At 35.8% G+C, this 18,611-nt stretch overlaps 1 protein-coding gene across 27 annotated transcripts in view; it reads left to right on the forward strand.

Moving 5' to 3' along the window:
• SORBS2 (sorbin and SH3 domain containing 2) overlaps positions 1-18,611 on the forward strand; it is a 144,547-nt gene that overhangs the window by 88,955 nt on the left and 36,981 nt on the right. For 19 of the 27 annotated variants that reach the window (XM_031504735.2, XM_077782873.1, XM_077782875.1 and 16 more), the window contains 5 exons: positions 2,209-2,384; positions 7,031-7,097; positions 7,906-7,950; positions 9,127-9,310; positions 12,421-12,535. In XM_031504735.2, the coding sequence (XP_031360595.2) occupies positions 2,209-2,384; positions 7,031-7,097; positions 7,906-7,950; positions 9,127-9,310; positions 12,421-12,535 (587 nt within the window). Of the gene's footprint in view, positions 1-2,208; positions 2,385-2,972; positions 3,199-7,030; positions 7,098-7,905; positions 7,951-9,126; positions 9,311-12,420; positions 12,536-18,611 lie in introns of those variants that run through there. The other 8 variants (XM_021539483.3, XM_031504737.2, XM_021540397.3 and 5 more) reach the window with 4 other exon arrangements.

An 18,611-nucleotide genomic window follows, 5' to 3' on the forward strand; every position in this document is an offset into this window, starting at 1 on the left:
GCAGAGTGCTTCACATCCATAATGAAGGGATTGTCTATTCATCTACCTTGGGAAGTAAATGCAAAAAAATAATAGCATTTATTGTTAGGTACAGTAGTGATCATGAACTGCAGTTACTGTTAAGTTTTATAACCTAGGTGTGTGAGCTAACCTCTTGCCAATTTTCTACTGGCTTTACCAAGGAAAGGGCGTCTATCAAAATTGCTCAACCTGTCCAGCCCTTTCAGATTTTGTCTTAAAAAGCCAAGGGCCCCCTTTATACTTTGCTCCTCCCTACGATTTCCGTAATTCTTCAGCAGAAATACTGTCAACAAAGGGAGAGGCTCTGGGCTTTTAAAAACCTAAAGCTACATCAATTTAAAATTTGTTCATGTATTTTTTTAGTGCATTTTAATGTAAAAATTAAACACAAACCAAATACTATCAGCCTTAGTCTCTTTGCCAGTATAATCCCATTTTGCCAAGAGATACTTGCTGCTTTTTCTACCAGTGTTGTGCATATTTAGAAAAGATTATACATGCAAAGTAACTTGAATGTGGTCCCACAGTTCACAATTTTTTTGTGCTTGCACGGAAAGTAGGTGACAGTTCTTGCTCTGAGACATCTTAGACAAATGCTGCTGTCATCATAATGATAAGTACAAAAACTGTATACATGGGTTACTCCACATCCCAGAATTCTAGGGGTTTTGATTGCTTCTGGTTTGCAGAGATAAAGATCTATCAATACTGGTTTGGATATACTTAAAATATGTCCTATTACTTTCACTCTTGTGTGATGCTGAAGTTCAGTGTTCCACAGTAACAGCCTGATTTAATTCTCTTTGCTCATGTAGAAATCCCCGATGGCCTCAGTTTGAGGCCTATGAAGAATGAAGGATCAAATCCAAAATGTTTTCTAAATTTAACATCATGCATTTTGGGAAAAAGTTCCAAATATTCAGACGTTTGCCACACAGAGTTGCCCCTCACCATATATGTGTAGCACTGAATTATTTACAGGATTTCAGACTTGGGTAAACAGCTGAAACAGCCATGCCAAATCCAGCACTGCAATGGGAGTGAGCAGAAATATTCAAATTAAAATTAGAGCTTTCAGTCACCGGAGCTCCTTTTGCAGGCTCATATTACAATTCATATTTTTCTTCAGAACAATCAGTGGATATTAATGCCACATGAAAGTCAATTGTAATTGTCACCATCAGTGTTATAACATATATTTTCACTCCCTGCATTCATTTATCTTGCAGTGGAACCATCTCACTGTACCTGCACTTGCAAAATAGAATCTTTGTAATAGCAGCCCACTAATTTACTGAAACCTGCTGCCTGAAGGAGTAGGGCTCTTTTTCCTGTATACAGGAATGAGTGTATTTTCTGCAGAAGTACAAATTTTTATGTCACATCCCAGCACTGAGGTGGTTTTTGTTAAGTTTTGTTCTGCATTTTAGGAGTTGGTAATAGTGATGTATTAATTTCATTACTGATAAAGGAAGATTTGAGGGGGAAGGGTAGAAATATTGCAAGTCAATACAAAACAGTAGCAGCTTGAACACTTCACCTGAGTTACTGTAGATGGCTCATCAGATTGTTCTACAGGTGCCGGGTTACAAAAACCATTTTTATGGATTATACTTGGAATCATGTAAACATATCAACACACATTAAGGGAAGAACAGTGTATGTCAGAATTTGTTTCTTAAAAATGTTCATGCATCAAAACTTCACATTTATTAGCACATAAGTTTTTGTGCAAGGCTGTTTTCTTTGCCTACAGAAGAGCAATTTTCTATAGTTTGCTAGAATTGGTGGGTGGAAGTTTTGAAATTATGTTGCTGGTTTCCAAGGAATGGGTAGAAAAGGTGCAAAAGTTTGATTTATAGAAGAAAGACTGCTGCACCTTTCTCAATAGATTTTGCTAAGTTTGTGGGGGTTTTTTCTCTTTTTATTGAGCAAGACATTGTGAAAAGGTGCTTCCACTCTAATTCTGAGTTTAATAGCTTGTCTGGCCCTTAAATAAGTTTGTAATTCTGTTAATGTAACATTAAGTAGGGGAAATCCCTTGTTAAGATATTTCTATACATATGTATACATATGTGATTAAGGTTGTCAGCCTTTGTACAGTATACTGAAATGGGGAAGTATGTTTTAACTTCCAAGTATGATTATTGTGTCATTACACAATTTTCTGTCATGTTATCTTTACAGAGTCCACAGAGACATACTCACAGCATGTTCAGAGTGTTGGCAGCACCACCACCACCAGTACAATACCAATCTGTAGATCCTCAGAAGAAGAAAAAAAAATTACAGTAATTAAAGCTCCACATTATGCAGGGATTGGCCCGGTAGATGAATCTGGAATCCCTACAGCAATTAGAACGGTAGGAAATTCTGGGAAATCTGTGTATGAGCTCATACAATGAACTGATTGTTGGTAATGGGTTTTTCACATTCTTCTACTCTTATATAATTTGGAATAGAGCGTGTGTAATCAGCAGCCTTGTGAACATAATATTGTGTGTTGATGAAAAGGAGAATGCTGATGGGAGCATAATTGGGCAACCTCATGTTTCCAGTTTTAATTAGAAGTAGCCAAAATTTAGTGTCTTTCCTGTGTCTCTTGTAGTTCTTGCCATTTGGAGATGCAAGGTAATTGCATTTGGTTTAGTTCTGAAATAAAGGTTATGCATACTTTATATATATGTATATGTGCAAATGATCATATGTACATCTGTGCATATGCAAAAATCTTACACTTCTGCATTTTTTGGGGCAGTATTCCCATATCATCAGGGTAGCATAGAAATGTGCAGTTTGGTTCTGATGGCAGTCTAAGGGAGTAGCATTTTCGTGACAGTGCAGTAAATAATCATTGTGCCCTTGACTGACACATAAGCAAATAGCTGGGGAGCCCTTTCATTGTGACCAGCCCAGTTTTGATCATCTGCCGCTGGTCACTGCTTGAGTGGTCCCAGAATGTCAGACTGAAGAGTTTTGTTTTCACTATGCTGAAGCATTCTTTCCACTCTGCTGTCAGGGCAGCCTCTTCTGGCTGCTCCAGAGAGCACAGAGGCAGCTGCACTAAGTCTGTGAAGGCAGCACTTGCTGGCCTTCCCAGCCAGAGAAGAACTGCTGTGCTGGACGGAGAAAGTGAGAAGAGTGGGAGCCAGGATGAAAGCGGCAGAGCCCTTGCAGGTGAAGTCTTAGCGTGGTGCAGGGATGTAGCAGCTGCTGGATGTATCCTGTCTGCCAGTATTGACATATGGGGCTATGTTCTATTGCCAAGAATTGCTTCAAGGGACTGAAAAATTAGAGGTGAAACCAGGAATTAATGGAGAAAATCAGTAGGAAAAAATCAGGATAAGTGGTAAGATGGGGAGATTTTTTATAAGATTGGGGGAGAAACTCTTCAATTTCGTGCTTAATTTTTGACGTAAAAAAGTAATACGATCAGAATCTTTTAAAAATAAAGACATTTTTTTCCAGTAATGCTCTAGCTTCCTGTCCTCTTTTTAAGTAAGTAGTCCCTTTGCTTTATATTGGATATGGTAATTGGTTTTGTTCTTTTTTAGTAGCAGATTGTTCTAATAGGGTGCATATCAGTTATATAAGATTATAGCAGAAATCCCCCTTAAGTGTGCCTAATGAAGCTGGAAATCTGCCAAACTATATTTAACTTTCAGGTTGTATGATCTGAGTCTTTCAGATTTTCTCCTAAAAATGTAATTCAGCTTGAATTAGGACATCTTCCTGCTGGTTTTGCTCTGGTTTTTGGTGTGTTTCAATTTCAAAAAATCTTATAGCCTGTAATCTTGCTATTATAGAAATAATTCTCACAATGAGATATAAGTTAAAACTTCATGCTGGCATGTGTATGTGTAAGACTGTGTCTGATGTGCCATTTTGCATCCTTATTCTGCTTCCTTAAGACATAGCTGGCAGTAAAATTGTTTTCAAGATACTTATTTGAGATTACTTTATAAGTATGCAAAAGTATATTTGAGCCCTGTGTACCCCAGCTGAGCAAGAACAAAGTTGGTATAGTTGTCAGCAAGACTCAAATATGCTGCACCTTGCAAAAGTGCTAAAACTGCATTTTCCATTAATAGTAGTAGGTAGAGTATATCACCTGCCCTTTCTCTAAGGTCAGTGAGCAATTCAATAGGAATCTTCTCCCAGAAGGTTCACCCTCAGTCCATCTGAAGAGAGAAGTTTTCAAGTTAATTCAGTTTATTATTGCATGTAAAGTTTAGAAGTCTCTTCCATCTTTGCAAAAATGGTAACTGTCTATCTAATAGCAGTAAATGAAGATTATGAGGTTATAGGTTACACACACCTATGTTCTAAAATGCTGTGCTGCTCCAAGTTTAGCATGTTACTAAGAACTCAGAAGTATCTGTGTTCCAGGTTTTGAGTGCTTCTCAGAAGTAAAGAGGTTTTGGAAGATGTGATTGTATCCTCCGTGTCTGCCTTTACTCTTAGAACATGGTTTGTGCCAGCTGTTTAGCCAAGGAAAACAGAAAGATGTTCTTTATATTCCTACTAACCCATTTTGTATCAGGCTTCTGAGAAGGGAAGGACTCCTATAAAGCTTTTTATTCACTTAGAATCCTGATCCCATGTTAACATGTTCCTTCTATGCCAGTTTAGCTCCTTCTAGCTCTGGGAAATGCAAGTCTGAAAATTCAGATTGTTGTTAGGTTCTGCTTTTGTGCCAAGCCCTGCCCCAAAGATGGTAAAATTCCAAGACACTAAAAATGAAGTCTCTGAAAAAGAGAGGGTAAAATGGCATTCACTCAGAAAAGCATTCAGTCAAATATAGCAGCATTTACCACTGATGGGGACCTGGGAAAGCAAAAGCAGATTCATGGAAAGCAGTAAAACTGCACTGTTTTAGTCCATCCAAAATGATTGCTCTATATCTAATTATCAAATTAATTGGTAGACTGAAAAGGCCTCTACTTGGTAAGAATGAAAAAAAAAGTCCCGCTAGGTTTCTTTTCCTACTTAGTGATGTAATATTTCAGCTTAAAAAAAACAATAAACAAAACACAAAAAACCAGAGGTCCACTGAAAGTCTCGGCATATTCTGAGTTGGAAGATCCACAAGGATCATCAAGTCCAGCTCTTAAGTGAATAGCCCATATGGGGATCCAAGCATTTATTAGCACCCTGTTCCCACCAGCTAAGCTAATCTCAGGGCCAGAGAGGCCTCTTTTAATTGCATACTTCCTGATGGATGATTACAATACTGCAGGGATTATGGAAATTGCAGTTACTTCTTGTGTTCTTTACGTGCTATTTGGCTGATTGGTTTTTTCACATACGATGATGCCGTGTTCCAGCATTTAATTGCATCAGCTATAATATTGTGCAAAACAGGATGGCATCTGAGTGACTTTGTGCATTGTGAATACTGTTAATTCCTCAAACAATGTTGTTCTGTGGGATTAGTGAATATAAATTGAGAAAATGAATTTCAAAATTAATGTATTCTATTTCTTAATCCTGTCTGGTTTATAGCATAAAGCCAAGTTACTGGCTGGGGCTGAAACCCCTAGGAGGGGTTTGCTGGGGAGATGAGAGAAAGGAACATTCAAATGTCCAGTAAGATGTTGGGAAGCTTCCTTCTCTACTCTTGGAAGCTCCTCTATACTGGTCTCTGTGTGGGAGACTCCTTTGACTTTGTGGAGGACCAGGCAATGCTTGACAAACAGCAGGGACATAGCAATAGTATTTATGCATTATTTGCAATTGTTCACCTACCACTTGTTGGAAGATTCTTCAGAAAAGCAGTCACAATATCATGGGACTGTTGCTGTGGGAAATGAGGAGAAACAGGGAGGTAATGTCCATCAGTGTGAATTCCTTCAGACCTCCTGGAATTTTAAACTTTTGAGCATATATCATCCTGGAGCACTAAACAGGATACTTGTTTCAGTCCAGTTATTCTAACTAGAGTTCCACTAGTGTAGATATTTAATACTTTTAAGGAAACAATTTTTTGGTTGCCCAGAGAAGGTGCAGATTTCTCATCCCTGGAGGTGTTCAGGGCCACACTGGATGGAGCTCTGAGCAACCTGGCCTAATGAAAGTTATCCTTGTCTATGGGAGGGATGTTAGAAGTTGATGATCTTTAATGTCCCTTTCAACCCAGGCCATTCTATGATTCATGATTCTTTGCATTAAAACTTCTGCTTTTTTGACTACTGTGGGACAAGTAACATTTTAACACCTAAGGAGGATAATACTGAAAACATGTTTGCCTTTGTGTTAATCCTTTCCTGAAATATTTGCATTCTACCTCAAAGAAAATTGCAGCAAAAGAGAAAATTCAAAAGGATGAGAGATAAAAAAAGAACAAGCAGGTGTCGATATGAGTAGAGTTGGGAACCTTGGGATTATGATTACTTAGTTTGCAAAAGTAAGGATAAGTATAATTTAATGAGTGATTATTGAATAAATTAAAATTGTCTGGAAAGGGCTTTTAAAACTGGTAAAGAATACTCTTTGTTTACATTCCAAACATTAACTCTAAAATATAGTGTGGTCTTAGTTATCTTCTCAGTAGTATTACAAAGTTTATCTGCATTATTTTAACAATTACATTTTGAAAGTAATTTAAGCCAGAAATTGGCAGGAGATCAAAAGAAGCACTTCTTACATGCTTGTAATCATAACTGCTGAGGTGTTTCTATTTTCCTGTAAAGAATCTAGCATTCATCATTGTCAGATATAGGGCACAAAGGTGATGAACTGTTGATGTCAAAATAATTCCAATGTTCTGAACCATCATGCCCTCCAAGGATCAGTGTCCAAGACTGACTTAATCTTCAGTGCCTTCCAGAATTTGTTAAAGGAATTCCTCAATAAAACGCATCAATACATTCAAAATACATGGAAACTATTCTATTAAATAGGGAGTAACATAATATTTTTGTCCAGAATAACATTAAATGTCTGATCCAATCTGTACACATGGGTATTTTTATTTTGTTGTTAATTGTTAAAACTCTATTTTTTTCAGACAGTTGACAGGCCAAAGGATTGGTACAAGACAATGTTCAAGCAAATCCACATGGTTCATAAGCCTGGTGAGTATATTGTCTTTGTCTCCTCATGTCCACTTTGAGGGATGTGAAATTTTCTACTGTAAATCTCCTCCCATCTGCCTTTCTTTTGGAGAACTCCAGTGTTAGAACAGCGTGGGCTAGTAAACAGGCTGGTTTAAGGAAAAATTTTGTGCCTGAATTTAATTGTTGTCATAGAGTATTGTACTTGGTTTTGCTGAGACTGAGCTTTGGTGAGATTGCTAGCTTTATCCTTTATGATTTGCCCCAAGGGTGTCAGGAAACTGTATAAATGGCAATTATGTTCATTATACCTCCAAAAGGAAGGAGACTTTATTCATCTGAGGTAGAACTAACATTCAGTATGGTCACACAGAATATTAGTGGGAGAATAAGAAATGTAGGCAGGAGAATCTTGGCTTACAGGCTTTATCTTGAACACTAGTCACATAGTAGATATTTAGGATTGCCTTTTGTGATAGGAACAGCAGCTTAACAGTCTGTAGCATAGGAAAGCTGACAAAAGGAAGGAATCAAGCTTGGGGAAGGGAAAAGAACAGACAAAAAGTAATTTGCAGTTTGGTGCTAACTTAATAAGCATGCAATATGGGTGACATGACCAGAAGATACAATACAATAAGATGGTAAAAATGGCCTAAGTTTAGTATAAGGGGAAAAGAGAGTCTTCCAAAGGCACCTATGAGACGAGGAAAAGAAATACAGTGCTTGATGGCTTACCAATCTTCTATTTGTATTTGCAGAAACAAAGCTCAGTTTCTGTGATGAACTGGCATGTATGGCACTACTGTAACATATGTATTTCTTTTTGTAGATGACGACACAGACTTGTATAATACTGCATATGCATACAATACTGGTAGGAATTACTCCGTGTTCAAAGTGACGCTTTTGTTAATGTCAGCAAGTGATGGTGTAGTTAACTCTTCACACTCGCTTTTGTAATGCTTGTAGACACACCTTCTAGTGTCTCATTTGATCTCAGTTGTTCATGTCTTTTTTTCCCCAAATGAAACAAGTTTAATTTTAGTTTCATTCTTACTGCAGAAATTAATTTCAGCTGTGGACCTCTTCTTACTGTAGAGGGATACACTTAACACTGTAGTTTCTTGATTACTTTGCATTTATTTTCACTAGTGATTGTTAGTAATGCAGCCTTTCCTTACAGAAATGGAAAGGGAACTACCGTGTGAAAATGAAAATAGTAATTACTGACATGGAAAGACAAAAATAATGTACTGAATACATTTTAAAATTATGCAGCAAGAGTGCCAGATATAATGGATTGTTTTACAAACTTGTCCATTTTTGCATTCATGTTGATGTTATTTACCCACAAGAAAAGATATATTCATCTAAGAAATATAATAATTGTGTCTTAAGAAGATTATACCCATATGGTAAAATTATTTCCAAAAAAGCAAAAATGAAAGCATTAATAGACTGCCTGCAAAAAGGCCATAGTGCCTACTGCAAAAATGCCATTCAAAATTTTTTCATTTCAGTTTTTGTTGCATTAAACATGCTCTCAATAGTGCCTTTTTCTGTGCTGTTCAGGTGACTTGTAGTGGGTCAGTGGTTTGACATCTGTTTGTACTTTTGTGATCTTCTTCAAGATAATGCTATTGCCTCATTATCAAAAACCAAATAGTTATTAAAATTATCAAAAAATGTGTGTTTCCTGCTTTTTCTCTACTTTCTGTACATGGAACTGAGCAACAGGATGATCCTGGAGATTAATTACAGGGTGTCATTAACAGATGTGATGGATGTATACACCCATTAACTTCTCCATCAAATTAATTTATTTTACCTGTACTGCACTTTACCTATGTGTTTGTAATTTTGTGTAAAAATATGTAAGTTCTCTAATGAGCTGCATAATACACAGCAATGTACTTCTAAAACTCATTTGCACATTTTTGTAATCTTGCCATTTTATTGAGTTACTGTGGGTTCTTGTAGCATTCCATTTTGTGTTTTTTTTAAGATTTACTCTCATGCTATGACTGTTTCTGGTTTTGTTTTCTATTAGGTAGCTACAGTCCATCCTTCTCTGCTCAGGCACACCCAGCTGCAAAGACACAGACATACAGACCACTGTCCAAAAGTGCTTCTGACAGTAGCTCTGATGCCTTTAAAGTCTCATCCCCTTTGCCACCCCACGTGCCGCCACCAGTACCACCACATCGTATGAGGCAACGGTCTACACCAGAAAAGTAAGTTAGTGCACTTTTGAAAGGTGCTCTTGCTAAGTAAAGTACTCCAATTGCAGAATATAGCAAGGGATAAAATAGCAGCTCTAGAATAATCGTACTTCAAAGGCATTATTCAAGGGTCAGTCAGATGATGAGGGGTGATCCTTGTCAGGAGTCCGGGCATCATGCATGGTGCTGTCATGTCTTCAGTGTGCTAAAGAAGAGTTTTTTCTTATTTATGATGTGACCTTGAGCATTAAGAATTTTTATTCTCATTAGTGGTATTGTTCTGCTTTTTGTGTTTCAGAATAGTGTGCTCTAGGAGCTGTCTTCAATAGTCAGTCTCTGAGCAGAAAAGACTTTTATTGTACCCAGCACCAAAGAGAAGATCAAAAAGACAATGTAATTGAAAATTCAAGGGAGACCAAAACTGTACAAGAGTGTAGAAGTCAACCCACATTTCCCCAGAGCTTAGAAGTGCTTTATACCCCCATTTTTTTCAATCTCCATTTTGGTAGACCAAGACAGTGTTTACAGATTAAAGAGACATTTCAGATGCCCATGGTTCCCATAGTTTTCTATCCAAATTCTCTGCAGAAAACCAGGTCCCATTGGTTAGAGTCCAGTCTGGAAAAAATTAGTAATGCATAACTCAGGAAAGAAGTGTTTATCCTTTTGATGAAACCTTGCCAGAGACCTGCACACAAATTCTGTTGACTTCAGCATATCTGTAGGTACTAGCTCTAGAAAAAATGCTTTTCTTTAGTGTTTACATTACTTAATACTACATGTTAATATAATATTATGTTATTATAAATCTATATGTGTGGTTATGCATATATTATATATTATATATTATATATTATATATTATATATTATATATTATATATTATATATTATATATTATATATTATATATAATATATAATATATTATATATTATATATTATATATATTAAAAGGGTAATATTTTTCTTTTCATCTGTGCCTACAAGCTTTCGTCTCTTAGTTACACTCAAGCAACAAAAGAGAATTTGACCATTTTTGTCAGCTTGGACATTGTAAACATATTTATATGTAGAAATCTAATTATATTAAACAGTTTCAAGTAATTAAAAGTTACAATAAAATATTATGATGCAAGACCATACTAAGTGTATAAAATTAAGACACAACTATGGCTTTTTGAAAAATCTGTAGATAGTGACAATCCAAAATGTAATTTAGTAAATACACATATTGCAGAGGAAGATGAGATTGCTTGATGCTTACTGATTTTGGCTTCCCTGTTGCCAAGGGCAGGTAGTCAAGCGGAAATGCTAAAGATTAGAGTTGGGCTGCCTCAAAGAGGCCATGAGGCTTGAATTTTGTTAGCAGGTCATACAGAAGTGCAGATTTTTTTAGCTAGACAGCAAAAGAGCTGTTTAGCCTTGATCTCTGAAGTTGTGTGATTTGTTGTCCGGTGCTAGGCCAAATGCCTCAGTCACGAAGGCCTGTTGCAGTGCCTCTTGTCAAGCTTGGAAACAACTACTCAGCACTGAATTTGGCTATTTCACCTCCCCTTTTAATCTCCTGCATGATAAAACAGGCAGTGGAAATCCTGTTCTCCAGGCCAAGGCGTACCAAACATGTTAGCTATGCTTTGCCCACTGCTGAAAGCTATAGCTCATCAATCTTTTCCTGCCATTGGGAGTTTTTTTTTTTTTAATTGCCTATAAAACCAGAGTATTTAAAATCTCACATAAGAGGCTTAGGTCCACATATATCACATGTTTCATAGCTGCGAGGCAAGATCTGGTTTGCACTAGCAGTTGAGCTCAAAATATAGTCCATGCAGGATAAAAGGCTGAAAACTGTAAATTAGTTGAATTGAGTGTGAATCAGAATTTCAGTAGCATCCTTTCTGCTTCAGTGGCTAGCAGTATAATGCAATTTCATCAGAATATTTCCATTTTCCTGTTCCTTCTAAAAAATGTAACCTTTTCTGCTCTGCAAATATTTTTTTCCTCAGTGAAAATAAACAATAAAGCCATGTAGAACTACTTCCCTTGAAATGTAGGGCATTTTATAAATAGAGGTGTCTGTGTCCCTGAAATGCACTTGCAAGCATTCTATAAACAAAAGCCACCCCATAGATTTTTTTAAGGCACATGACATGTGCATTATTATGTCAGGTCACATCAAACTAAGTCACGCCAGAAAGACCAGTAGAACTGATAAAATTTAATCAGTGTGTGGTCTTTCTTATCAAATATAGATAATAGCTGGTAGTATTTCCCCTCCCCTTTCCTCCAACCTTTGAGTTACTAGTGGGTCATTTTGTACAGAGTTAAATAAAAATATGTGTGACCCACAATTTTACAAGTACAATGGAGGTAGGTACTACAAGAGCTGCCATGCAAAGCAACTCTCACTGTTACTAGTTAAGTATTCCCCCAAAATGTATATTTAGCTAGTAATATGACATAGTAAACGACTGAAAAAATATAGTAGCATGGGTTACTTTTCATTATTTGCATAGCATTATTAAATTGAAAGCAAATTTGTAATTTTAGAGAAAATTGATACATTTCTATTCCAAATTCAACTGCCAAATTCTTCCTCTTGTTTATCTGTTCAAGACAGAGAAACAATATGCTGCTTACAAGGATATTCAGAAGCAATTCTACTACAAATGAGGATAATGAACATAACACTGTCTTTTAAAACAAGTCCTCATTTTTTGCCTCAGAAGTTTTTATAACTTTTTCAATATCACCTTATCATCATATTATAAGATGACAAAAATATCTACCACTTGTCTATATTAGTAGAGTGCACAAAACATGTATAGTTATTTGCAATGGTTTTTATGTTTTTTGGTGTGGTTTGCCAGGGTACTTTTTAAACTTCTCTGGTTGTTAAAGGACAAATATGAGTGATCACAGGCTGGAAGTCTCTAGTGTTCTTCCTGCTGTACTGAGCATCCCTGCTGTAAACAGGTTAAGATGTTACAGTAAAACACTGGGATGCCAGGGTAGATGAGATCTGGAAATATTAGCTGTTCTGAACATCATCTGGCTTTGCAGGTTTCTGTTGTAGCACAAGGTGGTGACAGAAAATTAGATCAGTTGCTCGTATTTGTTGTTTAGGAACGACTGGGATCCTCCTGACAGAAAGGTAGATACTCGCAGGTTCCGTTCTGAACCAAGAAGTATTTTTGAATATGAGCCGGGAAAGTCATCAATCCTTGAACATGAAAGACCGGTAAGACACACAAATGAAATGGGTAATACAGTAAGAGATTTGGTAAGAGGTTATCTTTTTATTATTTACTATTAATAATTGCTGTTTGGAGGAATATTGAAGATCCTTTTTCAAATACAATTTTGCAGCAATTTGTCTTTGCTCTTATCTGATGGTTGTATGTAAAAGTTGAGTTTGGCTTACTTGCTTAACTTACATCTTCTGGTGTGTCCAAGAGATCACCACTTTGTCTATCACGGATGATAGACAAAACAGATGGAAACTGCTTTTCTGATTGGTGTGCATCTACAGCACTTATTTTCAGTAGCATTAACAGCACATATGATATCTGAATAATGAATGCATAACAATAAAATATTCACATTTTCAGGATGTGCTGAATTGTGTATCTAAGGAGATTTTGGTCAAATACTGGCCAAGGTTGCCCAGACAGAACTCGCCTGAACACAGCCCTGAGCAACCTGATATTATTAGACCTACCTTTAGCAGGAGGTTGGGCTAGATGACCTCTGGGGATCCTTTCCAGCCTCAAATACTCTGTGATTTGAGTGTACATTATGAATGAGTGTACATTAACATGTCAGAAGTCTTTATTCCTGCTTTCTGAATAATTATAGCAATTGTGGAATAAAGCGATGCTTAATGCTTGCAAAATTACAATTAACAGAAGTTTTCATTTGCTGAAAGACACATTCACCCAGCTCTCCTTATTTAGCTTTGTGCTATCTTAACAGTTTCTTATTTTAGAAAAGCTGTTATGTATCAATGGCAGTATTTTCTTTTCTTGGTCTTTTACTTTGAGGTTAAAATGTTTGAAGAAATCCAGTTTTAAAGATGTTAATGAAATGAGTACTGGATTGTTATTTGCTTCTGTATTACATGGTTGTTCACAGAATTTATTTTGTCAATTTAAGCCAAATTAAGGAAATTACTGAATTCAGAATATGCAGTATATCAACACTGTGAAACACCTGAACCAAGCACCTTTTCCTTTATTTTTGTGGTCTTTGCATGAATCTATTTTTTTGTTAGCCAGAGAACACGAAGCTCTTTTTCTGTGAAATTGAGTTCTTGCAGAACCGATGTGTTTTTCAAAGAGGAAATTGGCATTTCTGTAGGAACTGGTAATGAATAAATATAATTAGCATCTGAGTGCAGATGAACTTAACAATTTTATTTAAATGGCAGTGTCATTTGTCCTGAGCACTTTTTGAGTGCCATGGCCGCATTATAAACACTGAGGTAATTTACCAGTTTTCCAAATGCCAAATTGTAATAGCAGATTCAAATTAAAAATAAGAAAATTACACTGACTTCAGTGTATTCCAAGAATGGCTTCACTTTTCTAATAAATTACATTTTTCACTGATGTAATGTGAACAAAAATCATTCCTGTAACTATTGCAGTGCTGATGAATATTGTCAGAGCTACATTTTTTCAGTTCTAGCAAGCTAATGAAATAACAAGAAAATTAGGTTTGCTGACTGATCCTGAATCTTTTCCCACTTGCTTATGCATTTTACTTTTTCTAATGTGAATCAAGAGATGGAATTTTGAGCTTTGTTTGGTCATTAAAATGTTTTCATGCAGAAAAGCTTTAGTCATGTTGTAGTCATGTTACTTACCAAGCAATATCCATCAAGGGTAAGGTCATACTTTGCCATCTTGAAGCTTAGACTGAAAGTTTAGGCTTAGCTGATGTACATACAAGGAATCATCTCATTGTATAAGAAATTTTTTAAGCTGAGGAAAGTACATTGATGTACAGAATTGAGAGATTTTTTTTGTTTATGTATGATTCAGGGCTGTAAAAAATTGGAAATTATTATAAGATGAATGTTTTACTGACACTAGTGTAACATAGTTGAAAAAAATAGGGAGCTATCACAGTTACATCAATCTGGAATGTCTACTGTTGATAAAGACGCCATTTAGTTTTATTTTATTAAGATACTTCCTTTGGACCATGTTACTAACAGAAAATTAATTTGTTTCACTGAAGTATTTCCTTTCCTTGTATTCATTTAATGGGATATAAAAAGTAAAACTAACTTTTTAAAGGGTGATCAGCAAAGCAGGTCAAAAGCTGTTTTCATTGTGCATAGGAAAAAGCTGACATCTGAAAATAATGCATTGGTTCCAAATTCACATAAAAACTCCAAATTCTCAAATGTGTCAGTACTGCATGAATTAAATCTTCCACCTTGATAATCTCAAAAGATTTGATTTCTAATGTCTGAAAAATTATCTTGATGCTACTGAAGGAAAGTATTAAAATATGTGGAATATAAAATAAGTGCAGTAAGTTAATATTGCAAAATAAGGACATTTATAGTGTCTGAAATAGAAAATCATACTTCATTAGTTTTGTCAAAATCAATGAAGTCAAAGGGAGTTTTTCTAACACTCCAAATCCCCAATTTTTTTAATTAAGTAATTTCCATGTCTACAGGATTGTAGTTTTGATGGCAAAGTAATCTGTTAAAAATATTAAATATTTACAGCTATCTTGTATTATAATCTGTCAAGTCTGACAAGTCAAATTTGACAGATTAGCATTCTCTTTATTGGTGTAGGTAGCAGATTGGAATCAGTTGTGATTAATGGGGAGATGAGAACATGGCAAGAACAAAAGAAATTGAGATTCAGTGTGAAGCTAACATTTAGTGGGAAATACTGTGCAACAGATCCTCACTGATGAAAAGCAAATATGCATTAATCAAAGCAATGTGAGAAATAATAAACTAAAACATTGACCTAGTAACAAACATTAAATTGATAGATTGGTTAGGGATCACTAATTGTTATAGATGCAGAAGGATGAGTGTAGTTTCAAAGTGCTGTATTGTGTAGTAGCCTCTTCCATGAAACAGGAAGTTAGTGTGTTTTCTTCCATAATTTGAATTTGTAAGATAAAACATCAGCATAAAGGAGAGGCTTGGGATTAGTACTTTGAGATTGCAGTAAAAGTTTGTGATAGTAAGGCATTAAATAGTCTTACAAGACTTGCTGATACAGCTCCTCTTTGCTATTTCAAGAAGCCACTGATAGGGTGGTACGCAAGTTACTTTGATGTATGTTTCCATCTCCAGGGTCTGCAATTCAACTAAATATTCCTCTTTTTTCCAATATCATCAAAATGGTGGACTTTGTTTCCTAAAATGGATGTTTACTTTCCATTAATTAGTAAATTACAATGTAACAACTTAATCTTATGCATGTGTAAATGAAATTAAATTTTATTATTAACTGGTTTCTACCTTGTATATATGAGAAGCAATTCCTCTATACATCTACATATATCTATTTCTGCAGTAGAGTATGTAAGGAAAAATCTCAGTGTTACTGTAAGAAAAGACCTCATAAAATTGGTACACACAATGCCTCTATTTTCATTAGTTATTTTACTCTAAGCATAAAAGTATACATGTGGTAGTCAAATAAAACTGTGAGGTTAAATTTTAGTTCTAGATTTTTTAATCTCTGTTCAACATACAAATTTTCTGCTGAGTTTATATGCAAGAGGAATTCATTATTAGAATCAATTTTTCTAAATTACTGTTTTGTTAAATACCAGAAATAGACTGGACTTGTTCCATGTTGTACATCTGTTGTTTTTTGTTTGGTTTGATTTCTAGTTTAGTGAAAAATTGGAAATTTTCTTTAGAGCATGCATATTTGGTTGCTTTTGACATCTCAATCTGGTTATCTGAATATTCCCCTTGGTTTGCTTAACATGGCATTATAAAATATTTCTTGTCATAAAGAAATAGACTAAGTCCATCTGGTAGCAGACTTGGAGTTACCATAGCTATTTAAAAGTAGTCCAAAATTTAAAAAAAAAAAAAAAAAAAAAAAATTATTTAGAAATAATAAAATGCAAAAGCCAAATTTACAACAGGCATCTCAGCCCACTATTCCAGAGAGGCTTCAGTTTGGTGTCTGAAATTGCAAATGCAAAATACTGATCTACAAGTAAGAGCCATTTAACTCATGAGTTTAAATGCACAGTTTTGATTATTACCTGTGGATGTCTATTGTGTATCAAGGTAAGAACAGGCAAAGCTACTTGTAATACTACAGATGTGATTTTTTTCATTGTCCTTGTTCTATACTTGAACATCTGTGTTGGCCATCTGGTGCAAAAGGAGTGAAGTTACTTAATGGTCTTCAGTAGTATATTTTCAATGAATAATCAAATTATTACTAAATTGCTAGATGAAGGTTAGATTGTAGGAACATTATTTGACTGGCAAGTAATAAAAAGGGATTTTCCTTTATTGCTTTTACTTTCTATTCCAGTAGTTTGGACGATACTTTGTGAGACTAAGCCAAGTGCAGCTTTTAAGTCAAAATGATTCATTCATTGTGAGTCTCTTAGAAGGTGAGATAGTAGAAAAAGCTCTGTCAGCAAAACTGAATCCAAAAGCCCAGCAAAATCAATTGCCTGTGTATTGATCTTGGTAGAACAGGGAACGCAAGTCCTCCAGAACTGCCAGCAACAGAGAATTTGCAGATTTTTAGTGCTCAGTTTCTTTTTGTTTGCTGCCCTCTGCAGCTGAAGCTGTAAATTAAAGGGGACTTGCCTGCAATTAGCTTCACATACTTTGTAACAGTCTCATTTTATTTACTACCCGAGAAGAAATTAAAACGTAGAAACTAGATAAAATGCATTATTTATAGCTTTTTCTTTACCAGCAGAAACACAAGGGTTTTTAAGCTTGCAGGTAATTGCAAGAGTATTTGAAGTTGAAAAGGGGGGCAACCCCCATTCTCATTTTTATCTCCTTGGCTGGCTTAGGAGAGCCCAGTTGATTTGTCTCTGTGTTCTGCCTCCCTGCAAGGAGGGACATGGTTCCATCTCTGTGTAGGTCTGGGGCTGCTACTCTTCTAGGCACCTTGAGGCTCACAGGGTAACGTAGGCCAAGACTTCTAGGGCCAAAAGATCCACAATTCCAACCCTATACACATTGAAATTTATGTATTTATTTATTTATTTTGTGTAAATACACACATTTGTTGATATCAACATTTCTGTGAAAATTAATGCAATATTTCAACATACAGTAACTTAGTTTGGAGAAAGGATAGAAAATAATTGTTTTGTAATGTCTTCTCATATTATTCAGATGCAAATTGTGGATTTTTTTTTTAAATAAGAAAAATATCCTCTAAATATGGCAAGCATTTCCTGTAATGGGAATCAAGCTGATATACAGCAAAATTATCTTCTGGTTTTTGCATCTGTCATTCTTTGCCTTCATGCATTCTTATCTCTGTAGAAGAGAATCCTGTGGTTTTTTCTTAAATTAGTCATAGTCTCTAGTAGATCCACACATTTTTAGTGGTCAGTTCATGAAACTAATTTCAGTAGTGTTTCTGTACAAAAGACTTGGGTGTCTGTAGTTGAGTTCAAGCATTTGTCATCAGTACTGCTGAGGTACAGCTGTGGCAGGTGGAAATGTAAGGGTAAAACTCCAGACGAGCTTCACTTCCTAACCCTTCTGTGGAGCACAGCAAGATTTTCATCAGTGACAGGCACTTCCCTCTGCATTCACAGGAGTTCTACTTCCCTTACTTGAAAGGGCATTGTGAAGATAAGTGTATAAAACAACAGCTGGGGCCCAGATATTGCAAGAACAGCTCATGGATATGTGAGCACCAAGGTAGTTCTAAAGGGTTGGTGACCTTTCAATAGAACAGAGGTGGCAGGCTATCCCAGTAACACCAAAAGCAACAAGAAGAGTGCTGTAAGATGTTTAATTACCTGAAATGGTCAAGAGCACACTCTTACCTGTTGCAGAAAACAGAAATGGCTCTGTATGTGATTTCTTTGGTCTACTGGTGGCAGTTTGGAGGCAAAAGTGTTACATACTTGATCACCTGTGTCATTCTTTATGCAGGACTCTGTCTTCTTTGATAATTGCTTTCTAGGGCACACCATAATTAGTGTCTACATTCTGATCATTACAGTTATGGAGAAGCAAATTTTAAATTCTGAAATGTCTTTAACAAGAGGATTTCTCTGTTTCAGAGATCTTTAAGCCAACAGTTCACTGTAATTTTGTGCTGCAT

This window comes from Lonchura striata, chromosome 4, assembly GCF_046129695.1.
Source record: "Lonchura striata isolate bLonStr1 chromosome 4, bLonStr1.mat, whole genome shotgun sequence".
Lineage (NCBI taxonomy): Eukaryota > Metazoa > Chordata > Aves > Passeriformes > Estrildidae > Lonchura > Lonchura striata.